At 50.6% G+C, this 22954-nt stretch overlaps 1 protein-coding gene across 2 annotated transcripts; it reads left to right on the top strand.

Annotated features, from left to right (window-relative positions):
• Window positions 1–2572: 2572 nt before the first annotated feature.
• LOC137352672 (interferon-gamma-inducible GTPase 10-like) lies at window positions 2573–22954 on the top strand. Of its 2 annotated transcripts, none has more exons than XM_068018383.1 (3): window positions 2573–2716; window positions 20330–21090; window positions 22764–22954. In XM_068018383.1, the coding sequence occupies exons 1-2, from the start codon at window positions 2657–2659 to the stop codon at window positions 21014–21016; spliced, it is 747 nt and encodes a 248-aa protein (XP_067874484.1). In that variant the 5' UTR covers window positions 2573–2656; the 3' UTR covers window positions 21017–21090; window positions 22764–22954. The 2 variants fall into 2 exon arrangements, with proteins under 2 accessions (XP_067874484.1, XP_067874485.1); XM_068018384.1 differs by lacking the exon at window positions 2573–2716 and adding an exon at window positions 12409–12493.

Below are 22954 nucleotides of genomic sequence, written 5' to 3'. Positions count from 1 at the left end.
GGAGGTGGGAGTTTGTCGGTGCTTTAGTGGGTGGGAAGAGACGGTGGTTGGAGGCGTACAGCTCTCTTTGTAAGGGAGCTGGGCGACGGGGAGGAGGAGGAGGGGGGGAAGGCGGAGGCCCGGGAGGGGAGTGTTCCACTTTCCAGACGTAAATCAGAGCCATTCGTGTGTGGGTTCATACCAGGTCAGGAGAGTTTATGAGTGTGTTTAGCTTTCCCTCCCACTCGCTCCAGCAGCCTGTAACCTCCTGCCTACCTGCGATTCATCGGCTGTCACAGAATCATAATGTGACGACAGAGCAGCACAGGAGGAGTCCATTCTGCCCATCGTCCCTGTGCTGGCTCTTTGAAAGATCTATCCAGTTAGTCCCCACTCTCTCCCCGCCCCTGCTCTTTCCCCCATCGTCCTGCAAATTTTTCCCCTTCCAGTATTTCCCCAATTCCCCCCTTTTGAAAGTTACTATTGAATCTGCTTCCACCGCCCTTTCAGGCAGCGCGTTCCAGATCACAACAACTCACTGCGTCAAAAAAATTCTCCTCCTCTCCCCCCCACTCTGGTTCTTTTACCCATTATCCTCAATCTGTGTCCCTCCGGTTACCGACCCTCCTGCCACTGGGAACAGTTTCTCCTCATTTACTCCATCGAAAACCCCCTCATGATTTTGAACGCCTCGATTAAATCTCCCCCCTTAACCTTCTCTGCTCTGAGGAGAACAATCCCAGCTTCTCCCAGTCTCTCCACATTCACTGATGTCCCTCATCCCTGGGACCACGCTGATTTCCCACTGAGGTTCCCACCAACACATTTCAGATCAGCAGTCGTAAAGTTTTCCAAGCGAAAGTGGGTCTCATGTTTCCAGGGCTCGTTTTTGGCGTCAAACAGTTCAAACCAACTCAAGGCAGCCCACTCTCTCCAGGCGAGGAATTCTGAAGGAACCCTTGATCGAACGGCTCGCATCAAGGGTCACTTTTTTGCCTGGGAGCGGGAGGTGCGTTTTGCTTTTAAACTTATGCTCAATGCTCCTCACTCTCAACAGATGGGGACGAAAGAAAGAAAGACTTGCATTTCACGAGCGCCTTTCCCCATCGCAGGACGTCCCAAAATGGTTCACAGCCAATGAAGTACTTTTTTTTTTGAAGTGCGCTCTCTGTTGTAATGTAGGGAACGCGGCAGCCAATTTGTGCACAGCAGGATCCCACAATCAGCGATGTGATGATGACCCAGATCATCTGGTTTTTTTTCAGTGATGTTGGTTGAGGGATAAATATTGTCCCCAGGGCACCGGGGAGAACTCCCCCCTCCCCCCCTGCTCTTCTTCCAAATAGTGGCCGTGGGATCTTTTACACCCACCTGAGAGGGCAGACGGGGGCCTCGGTTTAATGTCTCATCTGAAAGACGGCACCTCCGACAGTGCAGCACTCCCTCAGTACTGACCCTCCGACAGTGCAGCACTCCCTCAGTACTGACCCTCCGACAGTGCAGCACTCCCTCAGTACTGACCCTCCGACAGTGCGGCACTCCCTGAGTACTGCCTCTCTGACAGTGCAGCACCCCCTCAGTACTGACCCTCCGACAGTGCAGCACTCCCTCAGTACTGACCCTCCGACAGTGCGGCACTCCTTGAGTACTGCCCCTCTGACAGTGCAGCACCCCCTCAGTACTGACCCTCCGACAGTGCAGCACTCCCTCAGTACTGACCCTCCGACAGTGCGGCACTCCTTGAGTACTGCCCCTCTGACAGTGCAGCACTCCCTCAGTACTGCCCCTCCGACAGTGCAGCACTCGCTCAGTACTGGGCTGGATTGTTGGCCTAGATTATGCACTCGTCTCTCTCCGGAGTGGGACTTGAACCCACACCCTCTGACTCAGAGTGGAAAGCTCAACATAAAAGGGGAGGGGGCTGGGGGAGCCAGCCTGGCACGGGGGAGAGGCAGGGGAGGGAGGAGGGGGGCTGGTATTTTGAAAAGCTGCCCCCATTCCTGGCACCATGACAAACTGGGTTTGAAGATCCCCCTTGGGCAGGTCGCATTCCTCTGTCCGCACCAGGGCTCAAAGGGTTAAATTACGGCGAGGTTACACAAACTCGGCTTGTCTTTCCTGGGATATCGAGGGTTAAGGGGTGATCCGATTGAGGGTTTTTCTTTTACGATTTTGAGAGGAATTGATCGGGCCGGTAGGGAGAAACTTTTCCCTCTGGTGACAGAGTCTCGGACAAGAGGGGCAGAACCTCCACATTCGAGCCAGGTCATTCAGCAGAAAAGTTAGGAAACATTTCATCACACAAAGGGTGGTGGAATTGTGGAAGTCTCGTGCACAAAATGCAGTCGATGCTGCGGGGCTGGGGGGGGTTCAGTGAACTGTCGCCAATCTGGGATCGAGAGATTTCTGATATTGAGGTATTATGGAGACAAGGCAGGATCTCATTGAATGACAGAACAGGCTCGAGGGGCGGAATGGCCTCCTCCTGTTCCTGCGTTCCTCCGCTCCCTCCCTCCTGGCTTTTTCCCTTGATGGGAGTGTGGAGAAACAATGAACACCTACTCTGTGTGGCCTCTTGCAGGCAGCTCCCAGCCTCGGCAGACACTGCCCAGACACTGCTCACTCCCTCGCTCCTGAATGTGAACTTGATTGGAGCAGAAGAGGGAAAAAAAAAGAGATGACAGTGGCCGCCCCTCCCCCACTCTCCCCCCCTGCCCAGAGGAAGGCAGGCGAGAAGGTATGTGCAGTTCTGTGCCAGGGCTATTAACTCTACGAGTGCCGGTCTCCAAGGCAGCAGCCTGGAGCAAGTAACTCAGTGTTGGCAGCAAGTTTTAAATTGTGCATTTCAATGACCTGTGACAGTGTTATGCCGCTTAGAAAAGTGATGAAGCTAGCAGAAAGGGCAAGGATAAGAAATGATCCTTCAGGCCAACAAGGCTCATCCTCTAGTCCCCTAACTCTCCCATCGAAGACCATCCCTTTAATCCCCTAACTCTCCCATCGAAGACCATCCCTCTCGTCCCCTAACTCTCCCATCGAAGACCGTCCCTCTCGTCCCCTAACTCTCCCATCGAAGACCATCCCTCTAGTCCCCTAACTCTCCCATCGAAGACCATCCCTCTCGTCCCCTAACTCTCCCATCGAAGACCATCCCTTTAATCCCCTAACTCTCCCATCGAAGACCGTCCCTCTAGTCCCCTAACTCTCCCATCGAAGACCGTCCCTCTAATCCCCTAACTCTCCCATCGAAGACCGTCCCTCTAATCCCCTAACTCACCCATCGAAGACCATCCCTTCAATCCCCTAACTCTCCCATCGAAGACCATCCCTCTAGTCCCCTAGCTCTCCCATCGAAGACCGTCCCTCTAGTCCCCTAACTCTCCCATTGAAGACCATCCCTCCAGGCCCCAAACTCTCCCATCGAAGACCATCCCTTTAATCCCCTAACTCTCCCATCGAAGACCATCCCTTTAATCCCCTAACTCTCCCATCGAAGACCATCCCTCAAGTCCCCTAACTCTCCCATCGAAGACCATCCCTCTAGTCCCCTAACCCTTCCACCTCTCCCTTTGGTTATCTACAGTAAACAACTGTAATACTTCTGCATAAATTTGTATAATCGGAATGAGGAGACTGTTACACAGGAACAGGAGGAGGCCCATTCAGCCCCTGTCGAGCCTGTTACGCAGGAACAGGAGGAGGCCCATTCAGCCCCTCTCGAGCCTGTTACACGGGAACAGGAGGAGACCCATTCAGCCTCTCTCTCGAGCCTGTTACACAGGAACAGGAGGAGGCCCATTCAGCCTCTCTCGAGCCTGTTACACAGGAACAGGAGGAGACCCATTCAGCCTCTCTCTCGAGCCTGTTACACAGGAACAGGAGGAGGCCCATTCAGCCTCTCTCGAGCCTGTTACACGGGAACAGGAGGAGGCCCATTCAGCCTCTCTCGAGCCTGTTACACAGGAACAGGAAGAGGCCCATTCAGCCTCTCTCGAGCCTGTTACACAGGAACAGGAGGAGGCCCATTCAGCCCCTCTCGAGCCTGTTACACGGGAACAGGAGGAGACCCATTCAGCCTCTCTCTCGAGCCTGTTACGCAGGAACAGGAGGAGGCCCATTCAGCCCCTCTCGAGCCTGTTACACAGGAACAGGAGGAAACACCATTCAGCCCCCTCTCGAGCCTGTTACACAGGAACAGGAGGAGGCCCATTCAGCCCCCTCTCGAGCCTGTTGCACAGGAACAGGAGGAGGCCCATTCAGCCCCCTCTCGAGCCTGTTACACAGGAACAGGAGGAGGCTCATTCAGCCCCTGTCGAGCCTGTTACACAGGAACAGGAGGAAACACCATTCAGCCCCCCTTGAGCCTGTTACACAGGAACAGGAGGAGGCCCATTCAGCCCCCTCTCGAGCCTGTTGCACAGGAACAGGAGGAGGCCCATTCAGCCCCTCTCGAGCCTGTTACACAGGAACAGGAGGAAACACCATTCAGCCCCCCTTGAGCCTGTTACACAGGAACAGGAGGAGGCCCATTCAGCCCCTCTCGAGCCTGTTACACAGGAACAGGAGGAGGCCCATTCAGCCCCCCTCAAACCTGTTACACAGGAACAGGAGGAGGCCCATTCAGTCCCCCTTGAGCCTGTTACACAGGAACAGGAGGAAACCCCATTCAGCCCCTCTCGTGCATGTTACACAGGAACAGGAGGAGGCCCATTCAGCCCCCTCTCGAGCCTGTTACACAGGAACAGAAGGAGGCCCATTCAGCCCCCTCTCGAGCCTGTTACACAGGAACAGGAGGAGGCCTATTCAGCCCCTCTTGAGCCTGTTACACAGGAACAGGAGGAGGCCCATTCAGCCCCTCTCGAGCCTGTTACACAGGAACAGGAGGAGGCCCATTCAGCCCCTCTCGAGCCTGTTACACAGGAACAGAAGGAGGTGCATTCAGCCCCTCTTGAGCCTGTTCTGCCATTCAGTGAGATATTGGCTGATCTGTAGCAACTCCATTCACAGTTTTCTACCCTCGTCTAGAGTTAAACTGAATAACTGAGCCCCAGAAACCACTGCTTTTTGTGGGAAAGATATCTACACTTCTACCACCCTTTGTGCGAAGAATTGTTTCCTAATTTCTCTCCTGAATGGCCCACCTCCAGTTTTAAGGTTCTGTCCCACTTGTCCAGTGGGAAAAGTTTCTCTCTTTTGACTCTATCAATTTCTTCCAAAATGCTAATTCAGATTGCTCCTAAACCTTCGATATTCCAGCCTAGTTAATGGAATCTATCTGCTCAATTTAACCCTTGGAGCCCTGCTAACATTCTGGTGAGTCTGCAGTGGACTCCCTCCAAGGGCTAATAGATCCTCTGTAAGGATGTGTCCTGAACTGTACACAGTTGCTCCAGATGTGCTGTAACCTGGACTATGTACAGCTGCAGCAAAACTTCCTCCTCTTTTATATTCCAGCCCTCTAGCTATAAACACAAGCATTCCATTCACCTTTTTGTTTATTTTTGTACCTGACTGCAAAATCCCTTTGGATGTCTGCTTTTCCTAGCTTTTCACCACTTCAGCAAGTTTCCCCCCCCACCCCCCCCACCCCATGCCACCATTGCTTCTTTCTCCAATCGGCTTAAATCGGTGTCCTGTGACTCTCCATCCTTCCGCCAACGGGAACAGTTTCTCCCGATCGACTCTGTCCGGAGCCCTGGTGATTTCGAACACCTCGATCAAATCTCCTCTCAACCTTCTCCTCTCTAAGGAGAACAGTCCCAGCTTCTCCAATCTATCCACGTAACTGAAGTCACTCCTCCCTGGAACCGTTCTGGTGAATCTTTCCTGCACCCTCTCTAATGCCTTTTCATCCTTCCTAACGTATGTCGCACAGAACTGGACGCAATGCTCCAGTTGAGGCCAAACCAGTGTTCTTTACAAGTTCAACATAACTTCCTTGCTCTTGTACTCTATACCCCTATTAATAAAGCCCAGGACACTGTATGTTTTATTAACCGCTCTCTCAACCTGTCCTGCCACCTTCAATGAGTTATGCACATATACACCCAGGTCCCTCTGCTCCTGCACCCTCTTTAGAATTTTACCCTTTATTCTATATTCTCTCTCCATGTTCTTCCTACCAAAATTAATCACACCACACTTCTCTGCACTAAATTTCATCTGCCACTTGTCCGCCCATTTCACCAAACTATCGATGTCCTTTTGCAATTCTACACTTTCTTTCTCACAGTTCACAATGTTTCCAAATGTTGTATCGTCCACAAATTTTGAAACTGTGCCCTGTACACCAAGGTCCAGTTCATTAGTATATGTCACGAACAGCAAGGGTCCTAACCCCGACCCTTGGGGGAGCTCCACGACAAACCTTCCTCCAGCCCGAGAAACATGACCTCACGTTGACCTGTGTTGAATTTCCAGTTCCTCGCACTCACTTGATCTACCAATGTCTCTTTGCAATGTTATGCTTCCATCTGCACTGCCTACTGCACCAACCACCTCTGTGCCATCAGAAAACCTGGCTTGCCGACTCTATTATGTTATCTAACTCATTTTGAGTGCATACCAATTATCCCAAGTCTCTGTCTGCTGCCACCTAACCAATCATCAAACCTGGTCAATAATTTGCCTTCAATTCCATGAGCTATAATTTTAGCTAACAGCCTCTTATGTGGAACTTTATCGAATGTCTTCTGTCCTTACCGTAATACTCCACACCCTTTGTGTGAACTGTTTCCTAATTTCATTCCTGAAAGGTCTAGGTTAATTTTTAGACTGTGCCTCCTCGTCCTAATCTTCCCCCAGCCTATATCCAATAATACCCAGTGAGTGATTGGGATACGATGAGTCAATGGGTGTTAATGTACTGTTCACTATTACTGAATGATGCGGCGATGGTAAAACATGGTAATGTTATTAACTGTTTTCAGGAGGTGAATTCTTCAAGTGAGAACCAGGCCATATACAATAAGTTGGGAGGGGAGGTGAAGAGGGAAAAAAGACGGCAAAGAGAGAATATGAGATCAGAATGGCAGTAAACATAAAAGGGAACCCAAAAATCAGCTACCAGCATGTAAATAGTAAGCGAGTATTAAGAGTTGGAGTGGGGCCTATTAGGGACAAAGAGGGTAATATATAATAATAATAATGTATCAGTGTCTACTAAGGAAGTTAGTACGCAGGTACAGCAAGTCATAAAGAAGGCTAACGGAATGCTATCCTTTATTACGAGAGGAATTGAAAATAAAAGTAAGGAGGTTATGCTTCAGTTATACAGGGCATTGGTGAGACCACATCTGGAGTACTGTGCGCAGTTTTGATCTCCTTATTTAAGGAAGAATGTGAATGCGTTGGAGGCGATTCAGAGGAGGTTTATTAGATTGATACCTGGAATGAGTGGGTTGTCTGATGAGGAAAGGTTGGACAGACTGGGCTTGTTTTTACTGGAGTTTAGAAGAGTGAGGGGAGACTTGATTGAAGTTTATAAGATCCTGAACGGTCTTGACAAGGTGGATGTGGACAGGATGTTTCCTCTTGTGGGTGAGTCCAGAACTAGGGGGACGCTATTTTAAAATTAGGGGTCCCCCTTTTAAGACAGAGAGGAGGAGAATTTTTTTCTCTCAGAGGGTTGTGCAATTTTGGAACTCTTTGCCTCAGAAGGTGGTGGAGGCGGGGTCATTGATATTTTTAAGGCGGAGGTAGATAGATTCTTGTTAGGCGAGGGAATCAAAGATTATCGAGGGTAGATGGGAATGTGGAATTCGAGACACAAACAGATCAGCCATGATCTTATTGAATGGCGGCACAGGCTCGAGGGGCCGAATGGCCTACTTCTGCTCCGAATTCGTATGTTCGTATGTCAGTGGAATCTGACAAAATATCAATGGAAGCAATGGCAAAAATTGAGAGGGAAGATGTCCTGGAAAGGCTGCCGATGCTGAGGGTAGATAATTCACCTTGTCCGAATGATTTGCATCCCAGGTTGCTAAAGGAAGTGAGGTTGGAGATAGCGGAAGGGCTTATCATAATCTGCCAATCTTCCCTGGCTATGGGGAGGTGCCAGACGATTAGAGAGTGGCAAATGTTGACACCATTATTCAAGAAAGGGTGTAAGGATAGTCCTATCAACTGTAGGCCAATTAGTTTAACATCAGTTGTGGGTAAGCTTTTAGAAACTATAATTAGGAAAAATATCAACAGACACTTAGAGAAGTTTGAGTTAATTAGGGAGAGCCAGCATGGATTTGTAAAAGGCAGATCATGCTTGACTAATCTAATTGAATTTTTTGATTAAGTAACAGAGAAGGTTGATGAAGGGAATGTAGTGGATGTTGTCTATTTAGATTTTCAGAAAGCCTTTGATAAAGTATCACATGAAAGGCTGAGGCTTAGTTAACAAAACTGAGGCTCGTGGAATAGGCAAGTTAGTGTCCAATTGGATAAAAAAAATTAGCTTAAGGATAGAAAACGGTGAGTGGTGGTAAATGGTGTTTTTCAGACTGCAGGACGGTAGACAGTGGTGTTCTCTAAGGGTCAGTGCTGGGACCACTGCTTTTTCTGCTATATATAAATGATTAGGATCTTGGAATACAGAGGAGAATATCAAAATTTGCCAATGATACCAAACCTGGAGGTGTGGCAAACACTGAGCATGATATGAACTACCTGCAACAGGACATAGATAGGCTGGCAGAATGGGCAGACAAGTGGCAGATGGAATTTAATACAGACAAGTGTGAGGTGATGCATTTTGGCAGAAGGAATAAGGAGAAGCAATGTACACTTAATGGCACAGGTCTAAAGAGCGTGCAGGAACAGAGGGACCTGCGATCATTGACGGTGGCAGGACATATTGAGAGAGTGGTGAGTAAAGCATATGGGATCTTGGGATTTATAAATAGAGGCATTGAGTACAAAAGCAGGGAAGTTATGCTGAACGTTTATAAAGCTCTGGTTAGGTCCCAACTGGAGTATTGGGTCCAGTTCTGGTCACCACACTTCAGGAAGGATGTGAGGGTCCTTGAGAGGGTGCAGAGGAGATTTACCAGAATGGTTCCTGGGATGAGGAATTTTAGTTACAAGGTTAGGTTGGAAAAGCTGGGGTTGTTCTCCCTGGAGTAAAGGAGATTGATGGGAGATTTAATAGAAGTGTACAAGATTATGACTGGCTTAGATAAGTTAGACAAAGAAAAACTGTTCCCATTAACAAAAGTTAAAGGGGACACGGATTGAAGGTTTTGGGCAAGAGATGCTCGGGGGAATATGAGGAAGAATGTGTTTACACAGCAGGTGGTAATGAGCTGGAACTTGCTGCCGACGAGGTTGTTGGACTTCAGTTAATGTGGAGAGACTGGGAGAAGCTGGGATTGTTCTCCTTAGAGCAGAGAAGGTTAAGGGGGAGATTTAATCGAGGCGTTCAAAATCATGAGGGGTTTTTTGACGGAGTAAATGAGGAGAAACCGCTCCCAGTGGCAGGAGGGTCGGTAACCAGAGGGACACAGATTGAGGATATTCGGTAAAAGAACCAGAGGGGTGGAGAGGAGGAGAATTTTTTTGACGCAGTGAGTTGTTGTGATCTGGAACGCGCTGCCTGAAAGGGCGGTGGAAGCAGATTCAATAGTAACTTTCAAAAGGGGGGAATTGGAGAAATACTGGAAGGGGAAAAATTTGCAGGGAGATGGGGAAAGAGCAGGGGGGGAGAGTGGGGACTAACTGGATATCAATGCCATTTGCTCATTCTTTTATGGTTTATTAAAGTCTGTGAGCTCGTCTGCCCTCTCAGGAGGTGTCTGGTGGAAACAGGAGCCAGCTGGGTTCTGCAACTTGAGGCGATAGAGGAGGCTGGAAACTAGAAATATCCATTAATAACATGACCATCAATAGTCGTCAATGCTGCAGTCAGGCGATTCATGTGTTGAGTGCAGCTCCTGTTCCGAAGGCTTTCACCAATATTTATAAAGCATCTCAATAATGAGTTCCCCTCCCTCGGAGGCTGCAGCTATTCGGAATATGGATTGGTCTTAAAATAGGAGCCTGCCACATTCAATACCCTGCAATTTACACCTGTATCGATCATCACAATCTCCTGTATTAAATTTGATCGATTTTTGGTCTTATTCTGCAAATCGTGATGCATTACCACTCTGCCAGTCGGTGTGCAATCCAAACTAATGGAGGAGTGGGTAATTCGGGAGGGGGAATAAACTTTGTTTTTTTCTGTTTATTGAAAGTTTTTATGAACTGCGGGGTTTTTAAAAATAAAAATTTTTTTGGGAATAAACCCCCCCCCCACCCGAATCCTGCACGTACGTCAGCCCGCGCCCATCACTGAGGAGACCTGGGGTTGGGTGGAGTAGTGGAGGCGGGGGGGGGGGGGGGGGGGCGGTCTGGGGACGGAGGTCAAGGGTTAGGGGTCAGCGGATTACAGTTCTCGAAGGCGTCTTGTCCATCTCCCAGACTCCTGTTCCACCACGACAGGTGAAGCCCTCCGCCGCCTAACTCTGGAATTTCCTCTCCACCTCTCTCTCGCTCTCTCTCGTTCCCCTCCTTCAAGGGGCGACTTAAAACCTACCTCACTGACCCAGCTTTTCGTCACCCGTCCCTAATATCACATTTGGTGTCAATTTTTTGTCTGATTCTGTTCTTGCGACTGTGAGAAGCGCTGGATAAAATGCAAGTTGTTACGTGTCTCTCTACATGCCTCTCACTTTCGCTTGCTTCTGTCTCTGTATCCGTCGCCAGGCCTCCCACTCTTCAGCAAGTTGTTCCTTTCCACTCAATCCCCGTCCCCCAACTCCCCACCAAAATGTCACGATATCACTGCCTCCGAATCTTTTACACTCCCCGCCTTCCAATCCCACGCCCTCAGTTCTCCAGTCTTGCGAATTCACCCACAGGTCAAGGGATTTCCACTTTTGGAACAAGAACAGGAACAGGAGAAGCCCATTCGGCCCCTCTCGAGCCTGTTACACGGGAACAGGAGGAGGCCCATTCAGCCCCTCTCGAGCCTGTTACACAGGAACAGGAGGAGGCCCATTCAGCCCCTCTCGAGCCTGTTACACGGGAACAGGAGGAGGCCCATTCAGCCCCTCTCGAGCCTGTTACACAGGAACAGGAGGAGGCCCATTCAGCCCCTCTCGAGGCTGTTACACAGGAACAGGAGGAGGCCCATTCGGCCCCTCTCGAGGCTGTTGCACAGGAACAGGAGGAGGCCCATTCAGCCCCTCTCGAGCCTGTTACACAGGAACAGGAGGAGGCCCATTCAGCCCCTCTCGAGCCTGTTACACAGGAACAGGAGGAGGCCCATTCAGCCCCCTCTCGAGCCTGTTACACAGGAACAAGAGGAGGCCCATTCGGCCCCTCTCGAGCCTGTTACACAGGAACAGGAGGAGGCCCATTCAGCCCCTCTCGAGCCTGTTACACAGGAATAGGAGGAGGCACATTCGGCCCCCTCTCGAGCCTGTTACACAGGAACAGGAGGAGGCCCATTCGGCCCCTCTCAAGCCTGTTACACAGGAATAGGGGGAGGCCCATTCGGCCCCCTCTCGAGCCTGTTACGCAGGAACAGGAGGAGGCCCATTTGGCCCCTCTCGAGCCTGTTACACAAGAACAGGAGGAGGCCCATTCGGCCCCTCTCAAGCCTGTTCCGCCATCCAATAAGATCATAGCTGATCGGTATCCTAACTCCCTCTGCCCGCCTTGGTTCCCGGCTCTGACAGACTCTGTGTCGGTCGCACTCGGTGTCAAAACCTTCCAAATATCAGCCCTCAATTCAGACAAGAAAGACTTGCATTTCTCTAGCGTCTTTCACCTCCTCAGAACACCCCAAACAGCTTCACCGAAAATGAAGGACTGAATGGTCACTGCTGTTACGTCGGAAACGAGGCAGCCAATTTGCGCACAGCAAGATCCACAAACAGCGGTGTGATAACGACCCCGATCATGTTTTCTTTCAGTGATGTCGGTTGCGATAAATATTGTCCCCAGGGCACCGGGAGAACTCCCCCCCCCGCCACCCCTGATCTTTTACACCCACCTGAGACGGCAGACGGGGGGCCTCGGTTTAACGTCTCATCTCATTCAGGATGGACTCTATAAATATTGACTGCAGCCATCTGCATTTCAGGCGCCTGTGTTAGAGCAGAATTCCAGAGGGGGAAAGGGTTAAGCCATTCAGCAGTGCTGTCCACACATGCTGACAGGAGCTGGGAAAGAAAGATGCCTCTCATGATGCTGATTGCCTTTGACCTAGGGTGTGCAGCAAGCCAATCGACAAGATGTATTGGGTTTTTACTGTGCCTGAGGAAATCAATCCTGTTTTCGCCGTCTAGACAGAGAAAATCCATATGTAAATCCTGAGGCCAGTGCCTCGGACGAGCTGGTGTGTGTGTGTGTGGGGGGAGGGGATGGTGGCTGGAGCCATTCTGAGAAAGAGCAGCCGTCACGCCGTCAGAACTCGGAGCTTTCCGGCCCCTCCATTCGGTGAGATCTCGGCTGCTCCTCCACCTCATAACTGGTTTGTGGAATTTCTCCTCGTAATTTAACCCTTGGCGTCCCGGTATCATTCTGGTAAATCTACACTGCACTCTCTCCAAGGCCAATATCTCCTTCCTAAGGTAGGGGGGGCCCAGAACTGCTCCCAGTAGCTCCAGGTGTGGTCGGACCAGCATGACGTCTCCCCCACCCCCCTCGTATTTCCAGTCCTGCAGATATAAAGGGCAGCATTCCATCAGCCTCACTGCACCCGTTTGTTACATTTGAATGATCTGCGTACCTGGACCCTCCGCGAGTCTCCTGCGATCGCCGCTGTTTCGGGCTTTTCGTTACTCGGCCCCTCTGAAACAAACTAGCCCTGGCAGATTGTGAGCAAGGTGTGAAGGGGCTCGGAGAGGACGGGCTGGCAAACCAACAGGGACCCTCTCCGTTATCGGAGCTGCAAAGGGGAAAGCCGATCTGGGGATTGCCGGAAAGTCGATACGGAGCTGGTGCCAGCAAGGGTTCATCATGATCTGGGAGGAGGCCGAAGGGTTTTCCTCTGCAAGCTGAAACAGATACATGGTAAAGCTCCCGCCAGAATGTCCCATCAAACACTCCCAGGACAGGTACAGCACGGGGGTTAGATACAGAGTAAAGCTCCCGCCAGAATGTCCATCAAACACTCCCAGGACAGGTACAGCACGGGGGTTAGATACAGAGTAAAGCTCCCTCTACACTGTCCCCATCAAACACTCCCAGGACAGGTACAGCACGGGGGTTAGATACAGAGTAAAGCTCTCTCAACACTGCCCACCATCAAACACTCCCAGACACCACCAATCAGTTGGGGGGGGCAGGGGAAACCACCCAGACACATGAACAGCTAAAAATCGATAGATCTCTAACTTGTTTTGCAAAGCAGACAACACTAATTCCCCTGCTCATAATGTCTGGCCAATAATACATCAGTATTGAATTTTAATTGATTCATGGGACATGGGCTTTGCTTGCAAGGCCAGCATTTATTGCTTATTCCAAATCGCCCCTTAAGCAGGTGGTAGTGAGAATTGAGTCTCTTGCTCTGCCTTTTCAAAGGGCAATTAAGAGTCAACCACATTGCTGTGGGTCTGGAGACACATGTAGGCCAGACCGGGTAAGGAAGGAAGATTTCCTTCCCTGAAGGACATTCGTGAACCAGATGGGAACAAGCCAGTAGTTTCATGGACACTATCACGGGGCCTCGGTTTAATGTCTCATCCGAAAGACGGCTAGGCCAACAGTGCAGCACTCCCTCAGTACTGACCCTCCAACAGTGCAGCACTCCCACAGTACTGACCCTCCGACAGTGCGGCACTCTCTCAGTACTGACCCTCCGACAGTGCAGCACTCCCTCAGTACTGACCCTCCGACAGTGCAGCGCTCCCTCAGTACTGACCCTCCGACAGTGCAGCGTTCCCTCAGTACTGACCCTCCGACAGTGCAGCGTTCCCTCAGTACTGACTCTCCAACAGTGCGGCACTCCCTCAGTGCTGACCCTCCAACAGTGCAGCACTGCCTGGGTTACTGGACTGGTAGTGCCAGCCTGGATTAAGGGGCTCAGGTCCCTTGAGTGGGTCTTGAGAGACACAGAGAGAGTGAGAGTGAGAGAGAGAGAGAGAGAGAGAGAGGAATTAAGAGAGAGAGAGAGAGGAATTGAGAGAGAGAGACAGAGAGAGAGATAAGGAGAGAGCTAAACCTGCTGTCATAGCTGAATCTGGTCTAATTTATCCAGTGTACACTGGAGATGATAATAACCTAACTACAATACTGTGGCCAGTGCACATTTTATGCTGTGTCCACTGAAAACGCCCAAATGCAGTCGGCAATACAGAACTGAGCTAAACGCCATTCCTGACTTACCCCCAACCTCCTCCCTGTCCTCTCCCTCACCATCCCTCCTCCCCCTCCGCTTCCCATTCCACCTTCTCCTCCCATCGCTCCCTCATACTCTCCCCCACTTCCCCTTCCCTCCTCTCCCTGCTTTCCATCCTCCCCTTCCTCCACCACTTCACTCCCCTCCATCATTTCAACCCTTCTTCCTCTCCCCTCCATTCCACCTCTCCCCCTTCATCCCTCATCTCCCTCCACCTCTTCACTCCCCTCCATCCCTCCAGGACCTCCACCATTTCAGCCCTCCTTGCTGCTTCCCTCCTCTCCCCCTCCCATCTCCCAAACTGCTCCAACTCTCCTCTCCCCTTCATTCCTCTTCTCCCTCCCCCCTCTTCCCCTCCCCCCCATTTCATCTTCTTCCTCTCCCCCTCCCCTTTTCCCCTCCCCCTCTCCCTCTCTACCCCCTCTCCTTTTCCCTCTCCCCCTTCTTCCCCCTCTCTACCTCCTCTCCTTTTCCCCCTCCCCCTCTCCCACTCCCCTTTCCCCCTCCCCCTCTCCACCCCCTCTCCTTTTCCCTCTCCCCCTTCTTCCCCTTTCCCCCTCGCTACCTCCTCTCCTTTTCCCCCTCCCCTTTCCCCCTCCTTCCACTTCCCCCCTCCCCCTCTCTACCCCCTCTCCCCCTCTCCTTTTCCCCCTCCCCCTCTCTCTTTCCCCCTCCCTCTTTCCCCCCTCCCTATTTCCCCTCCCCCTTTCCCCCTCCCCCTTCTTCCCCTTTCCCCTCCCCCTCCTCCCCCTTTCCCCTCCCCCTCCTCCCCCTTTTCCCCTCCCCTCCTCCTATTTTCCCCTCCCCCTCTCCCTCTTCCCCCTCCCCTCCCCCACCCCCACCCCCTCCACCTTTCCCCTCCCCGAGTCCTCTTCCCCTCCACCTCTTCCCCCCTTCCCTCCCCTCCCCCTCTTTTCCCCTCCCCTTTTCCCTTCCCCTCTTCCCCCCTCCCCCATCTCTTCCACCTCCCCTCCCCCTCTTCCCCCTCTTCCCCCCTCCCCCATCTCTTCCCACCTCCCCTCCCCCTCTTCCCCCTCTTCCCCCTCCACATCCCCACACCATCCCCTCCCCTCTTCCCCTCCCCCTGTTCCCCCCCTCCTCCCCTCCCCCTCTTCAGCCCCCTACCCTCCCCCTGTTCCCCCCTCCTCCTCTCCCCCCTTCCCCTCCCCTTCCCCTCCCCCATTTCCATTCCCCCCATCCACTCCCCCTCTTCACCCTCCCCGCCCCTCCCCTCCCCCTCTTACCCCCTCCCCCTCTTCCGCCTCCCCTCCCCCTCCTCCTCGACTCCCCTCCCCCTCTTCCTCCCCTCCCCTCTTCCCCACTCCCCTCCCCCTCTTCCCCCCCTTCCCCTCCCCCTCTTACCCCCCCTTCCCCTCCCCCTCTTACCCCCCTTCCCCTCCCCCTCTTACCCCCCCTTCCCCACCCCCTCCTCCCCTCCCCCTCTTACCCCCCTTCCCCACCTCTTACCCCCTCTTCCCCCTCCCCTCCCCCTCTTACCCCCCTTCCCCACCTCTTACCCCCCTTCCCCACCTCTTACCCCTCTTCCCCACTCCCCTCCCCTCTTCCCCCCTTCCCCTCCCCCTCCCCCTCTTACCCCCCCTTCCCCTCCCCTCTTACCCCCCTTCCCTCCCCCTCTTACCCCCCCTTCCCCACCCCCTCCTCCACCCCCTCCTCCCCTCCCCCTCTTACCCCCCTTCCCCACCTCTTACCCCCTCTTCCCCCTCCCCTCCCCCACCTCTTACCCCCTCTTCCCCTCCCCTCCCCCTCTTACCCCCCTTCCCCACCTCTTACCCCCTCCCCTCCCCCACCTCTTACCCCCTCTTCCCCCTCCCCTCCCCCTCTTACCCCCCTTCCCCACCTCTTACCCCCTCTTCCCCCCTCCCCATCCCCTCCCCCTCTTCCCCCCTCCTCTTCCACGCCCCCTCTTTCCCCTCCCGCTCTTCTTCCCCCCTCTTCCCCTTCCCCCTTCTCTCTTCCCCTCCTCCTCTTCCCCTCCCCCTCTCCCTCTTTCCTCCTCCCCCCCTCTTTCCTTCCCCCCCCCCCTTGGCAACCGACGGAACAGCACTCGGCAACCAGTGGACACGCCCCCTGGCAACGCCCCGCTCCGCCCCCTAGTAACGGCGCCCCAGTCAGAGGCGTTGGCTGGAAACAGGCGGCGTTGCCATGGAGGTAGGGCCGGGGCCGGGGCCTAGGGCCTAGGGCCGGGGGACCGAGGCCTGGGGAGACCGGGGCCTGAAATTGGAGCCAGGCCTCGGGGGTTAGAGGATGGTCAGTGACTCTGGGCACTGAAACCAGGCAGGAGGAGCAGGAAAACCCTGAATAATCACCGATTAATATCTAATTATTACCTAAATTAATATCTTAATACCTAAATAACCTTTAATTATCTAATTAATCCCCAATTATTATCTAATTAATATTTAATTAATATCTAATTAACCTCCAATTAACTAACTAATTCTAATTTAGCTCCATTAATCTCCAGTTATTATCTAATCTCCAATAATGCCCTAATTAATCTGTTCGTTTATCAAATTAATCTACAATTATCGAATTAACCTCCAATTATTAACTAACTGATCCCAAATTAATCTCCGATTAGCACCTCGTTATTATATAATTAATCTCCAATTATTGCCTAATCATTTTCCAATTAATTAATGTATTAATGACTAACCAATTATCACCTAATTAATAATTATTAATCATTAATTATTATTATTAATAATAATAAAGGCGGGGCTAAAGAGTGGCGAGTCGAAGAGACTTAGCAGTTGGCGGGAAAAAAGACAGAGGCGCAAGGGGAGAGCCAACTGTGCAACAGCCCCGACAAACAAATTTTATCTGCAGCTCCTGTGGAAGAGCCTGTCACTCCAGAATTGGCCTTTATAGCCACTCCAAGCGCTGCTTCACAAACCACTGACCACCTCCAGGCGCGTATCCATTGTCTCTCAATACAAGGAGGCCAAAGAAGAAGAATATATAATATCCAATTGTTACCTAATTATTTTCCAATTAATTAATCTATTAATGAATATCCAATTATCATCTAATTAATATATAATTACCTCTAATTATTACCTAATTTTCCAATTAATCAATTACCTAATGAATATCTAATTATCATCTAATTAATATATAATTAATCTCCTATATTACCTAATTATTTTCCAATTAATATATTAATGAATATCCAATCATCACCTAATTAATATATAATTAATATCCAATTATTACCTAAATATTTTCAAATTAATTAATCTATTAATGAATATCAATTACCACCTAATTAATATATAATTACCTCCAATTATTACCTAATTATTTTCCAATTAATCAATTACCTAATGAATATCTAATTATCATCTAATTAATATATAATTAATCTCCAATATTACCTAATTATTTTCCAATTAATATATTAATGAATATCCAATCATCACCTAACTAATATATAATTAATATCCAATTATTACCTCATTATTTTCCAATTAATTAATCTATTAATGAATATCAATTACCACCTAATTAATATATAATTACCTCCAATTATTACCTAATTATTTTCCAATTAATCAATTACCTAATGAATATCTAATTATCATCTAATTAATATATAATTAATCTCAATATTACCTAATTATTTTCCAATTAATCTATTAATGAATATCCAATTATCACCTAATTAATATATAATTAATCTCCAATTATTACCTCATTATTTTCCAATTAATCCATTACATAATGAATATCCAATTATTACCTCATTAATATGTAATCAATCTCCAATTATCACCTAATCTATCTCTAATCTCCAATTACTGCCTAATTAATTTCCATTTATTTGCTGATGAATCTCAAATTAATCTCCAATTATTATCTAATTAATGCTTAATGCCTCATCCGCCAAATCATTGGTGCAAACCAGTTAAACTCAGTGCCAGTGAAATTAGAAATGAAAGCAGAAAGTGCTGGAAATACTCAGCAGGTCAGGCAGCATCCGTGGAGAGAGAAGCAGAGAAATTAGCTTCATCCGGGTTCGTAAGGATCTCACCTCATGGCCAAATTGGGACCAGTTAAAAGTCCCTCCGCCCGCAGACTGACAGGATTCAGCTCACGTACTGATGCCCCCAGACGCGCAGATATTTTGACGCAGTGAGATGTTGTGATCTGGAACGCGCTGCCTGAAAGGGCGGTGGAAGCAGATTCAATAGTAACTTTCAAAAGGGGGAATTGGAGAAATACTGGAAGGGGAAAAATTTGCAGGGCGATGGGCAAAGAACAGTGGGGGGGGGGGGGGGGAGAGTGGGGACTAATTGGCTAGCTCTTTCAAAGAGCTGGCACAGGCATGATGGGCCGAATGGCCTCCTCCTGTGCTGGTAGATTCGATGAATGGCATCATTTACAGCACAGAAGGAGGCCATTCAACCCATCAAGTCCATGTCGGCACTCCACGGAGCACTCCAATCAGCCCACTCCCCCGCTTGATCCCCAGAGCCCTGTATTTCCTTCACATGGCCATTCAATTTCCTCTTGAAGTCACTGATCATCTCCTCGTGGGCAGTGAGTTCCAGGTCATTAACACCCACTGTGTAAAACATTTCTTCCTCGTATTTCCCCTACACCTGTTATTATTTTCTACACCTGTGTCAAATCTCCCCACATCTCCTTTGCTCCGAGGAGAACAACCCCAGCTTCTCCAACCTAACCTTGTGACTAAAATCCTCCATCCCCGGAAACATTCTGGTAAATCTCCTCTGCACCCTCTCAAGGGCACTCACATCCTCCTGAAGTGTGGTGACCAGAACTGGACCCAATACTCCAGTTGTGGCCGAACCAGAGCTTTATAAAGGTTCAGCATAACTTCCCTGCTTTTGTACTCAATGCCTCTATATATTGTTACAACCAGGTGAGAAAGGGGTCTTGGGTTCCCTTTTCGCCTGGTCTTACTGTAACAGGGTTTAATTTTAAACACACCCTGTTTTTAGCTTCCCCCTTGCTGAATCCTTGTTCACCGGTTTCCAATTATAAGGCAAAGAAACCAGCACAAACAGGCTTTCTTATGTTTAAAGAAGAAAGGTTGAAATTTATTAAAATTAAACTTAAACTCTAATTCGGTTGACGCCTACGGACACATGACGCGCCCACACATGCAGATAGAGACAGAAAGGAGCAGAAGAAAAATAAAGGGGAAAAGTTTGAGGCAATATCTGAAAAGTTTTTGTTACAGTTTTTCGAGCTCACTGCAGAGTCCTTGATTGTAGGTAGAGCTTGCTTTTTGTTGGGGCCCAGTATTCTTCTTAAACCTTGTTCGCTGTAGGAGACTTTTCTCAGAGGCTTGTGGGAAGGAGACGGGAACAGGCAGACAGGAGAGGCTATGGCGAGCCAGCCAGGAGAGATCTTCTCAGTCCAGGAGCATTCTGCTTTCTGCCCAAACTGTTTGTACAAATTCAAAAAAAAACTCAGGTGGGTTAGACTCAGCAGGTTAGTCATGTGACTAACTGGTCTGACCACGTCCGTTTGTGCATTCGGCCACCTTAGCAGTCAACTTGGAATGCGAGCTCCCCCACCTTCAATGTTTGGTGATCAAAAGTCCATTGTGGGTTGAAAACAGGGAATGGCTGCTTTGTCCTTCCAAACACTGTCTGTTAATACGCAAATGTCTTTCCCAGCCACGGCTGATCTGTTTAGCAAGTCCTTTCTTCACTCCAGTAACAGTTTAAAATCAATGTTCATGACAAAATTAATGTGCCTCATTCTTGGCCGGTAGGAGGCCTAGCATGACAATATGAAGCCCAAGATCCCATGTGCTTTACTAACCAGTCTCTCACTATGTCCTGCCACCTTCAAAGATCGATGCACATGCACCCTCAGGTCCCTCTCTTCCTGCAGAAGTCTGCGCTTGCCTGGTTTTCTGTCTAGCCGTTTAGCTTTTTGTTTTAATCGGGCAATTATTATTTGCAGGAAATGATGATGTTCTTTTACGAGGCGGTCATCTCACTCAAAAATGCCATCATCTACTATCTCGGGCGGACAGCAGTGGGACAGACGCAGTGTCTAAAGAGAAGCAGCATCAAGAAAAGTCAGCTCCCGCCTGCAAAGCAATTCATCAACGTGGCGGTGACAGGGCCAGTGGAATCTGGGAAAACGACCCTGGTGCACAGCATGCGGGGCGTTGACAGTGAGGAAGAGGTCACACCCAGCGGCAGCTGCAAGGCACTGCCACGCTCCTACCTTTACCAAGCCAACCCCAGAATCCTCCTGTGGGACCTGCCCGGTATTGAAGCCAGCGAGATAAAACAGCAGTCCTACCTGGAGAAGGTGGACCTGCGCTCGTACGACTTCTTCATCGTCACCACCAGCAACCGGGTGGCCGAGGAGGTCCTCTACCTGGTCAAGGAGATCGAGAAGATGGGCAAGTCCTTCTTCTTCGTCCGCACCAAGATCGACATCTACATGCGCAACACCAAGCAGCAGAACTTCAACCAGGGGGACCTGCTCCGCGAGATCCGTAAGCACTTCAGCAAGAAGCTGCAGTCGGCTGGGATGAACTTCCCCCGCATCTTCCTCCTCTCAGCGTTGCAGGTGGACAAATTCGACTTCCAGGACTTCATCGAGGCCTTCAACAACCAGTTCGGAGGTTGGTCGTGACGGGCCAACTCCAACCAATTGGAAAAGTGCTGGCGCAACAAAAGCTGGCGTTCTTACATATCACAAACCTTAGAGTGAGTGCCCAACTTTGAGCCCGCGCGTTGTCCCATTCCTGCCACTGGTGTCTTTCGTAGCAGTGTTACTCACTAACTATTTGCCCGGTGTTTGCAGGCCTCCCTCACGCAGCACTCCCAGTATACGGCACGGCAGTGTGTTAGAGAGGTGGCAGCTGTAGCTCAGTGGGTTTTATCGCTCGTGCTTGCCTCTCAGGCTGAAGGTTATGTCTTGAAGTCCAGTTTGAGAGATTTCAGCTTCCGAATCCAGGCCGACACTCCCAGTGCCAGTACTGAGGGAGTGCTGCACCGTCGGAGGGTCAGTACAGAGGGAGTGCTGCACCGTCGGAGGGTCAGTACTGAGGGAGTGCTGCACCGTCGGAGGGTCAGTACTGAGGGAGTGCTGCACCGTCGGAGGGTCAGTACTGAGGGAGTGTTGCACTGTCGGAGGGTCAGTACTGAGGGAGTGCTGCACTGTCAGAGGGTCAGTACTGAGGGAGTGCTGCACCCTCGGAGGGTCAGTACTGAGGGAGTGCTGCACCGTCGGAGGGTCAGTACTGAGGGAGTGCTGCACTGTCGGAGGGTCAGTACTGAGGGAGTGCTGCACTGTCAAAGGGTCAGTACTGAGGGAGTGCTGCACTGTCGGAGGGTCAGTACTGAGGGAGTGCTGCACTGTCAAAGGGTCAGTACTGAGGGAGTGCTGCACCTTCGGAGGGTCAGTACTGAGGGAGTGCTGCACTGTTGGAGGGTCAGTACTGAGGGAGTGCTGCACCTTCGGAGGGTCAGTATTGAGGGAGTGCTGCACTGTCAAAGGGTCAGTACTGAAGGAGTGCTGCACCTTCGGAGGGTCAGTACTGAGGGAGTGCTGCACTGTCGGAGTGTCAGTACTGAGGGAGCGCTGCACTGTCAGAGGGTCAGTACTGAGGGAGTGCTGCACTGTCGGTCAGTACTGAGGGAGTGCTGCACTGTCGGAGGGTCAGTACAGAGGGAGTGCTGCACCTTCGGAGGGTCAGTACTGGGGGAGTGCTGCACTGTCGGAGGGTCAGTATTGAGGGAGCGCTGCACTGTTGGGGGGTCAGTATTGAGGGAGCACTGCACTGTCGGAGGGTCAGTATTGAGGGAGCGCTGCACTGTCAGAGGGTCAGTACTGAGGGAGTGCTGCACTGTCGGAGGTTTAGTACTGAGGGAGTGCTGCACTGTCGGAGGGTCAGTACTGAGGGAGAACTGCACTGTCAGATGGTCAGTACTGAGGGAGTGCTGCACTGTCAGAGGGTCAGTACTGAGGGAGTGCTGCACTGTCAGAGGGTCAGTACTTCGGGAGTGCTGCACTGTCGGAGGTTTAGTACTGAGGGAGTGCTGCACTGTCGGAGGGTCAGTACTGAGGGAGAACTGCACTGTCAGAGGTGCTGTCTTTCAGATGAGACATCAAACCGAGGCCCCCGTCTGCCCTCTCAGGTGGGTGTAAAAGATCCCACGGCCACTATTTGGAAGAAGAGGAGGGCGGGGGGTGGGGTGTGGGGTGGGGAGTTCTCCCCGGTGTCCTGGGGACAATATTTATGCCTCAATTAACATCACTAAGCAGGTGATCTGGATCATTATTATGTTACCGTTTGTGGGAGCTTGCTGTGCGCAAATTACAACACTTCAAGTTGGTAAAAGCCGCTGTATAAATATCGAATCTTTTTTTTTTCCAGCTATGTGCCTCCAACTTTCTCCTGACCCGGAAACTAATTGCAGTTCCAGCAGAAGCAGCCACCCCCCCCCACAGAAAGAGAAATGGAAATTGGCCAGACCCATCAGCTCTATTTAAACTGGGCCCTGCTGAATGCTGCATAGAACCTGGTCAAACCTGGCTCCCAATGAAATAAATATCCTTGCCCCTTTC

This window comes from Heterodontus francisci, chromosome 39 (assembly GCF_036365525.1).
Source record: "Heterodontus francisci isolate sHetFra1 chromosome 39, sHetFra1.hap1, whole genome shotgun sequence".
NCBI lineage: Eukaryota > Metazoa > Chordata > Chondrichthyes > Heterodontiformes > Heterodontidae > Heterodontus > Heterodontus francisci.
This window is presented reverse-complemented; position numbering and strand designations above follow the sequence as displayed.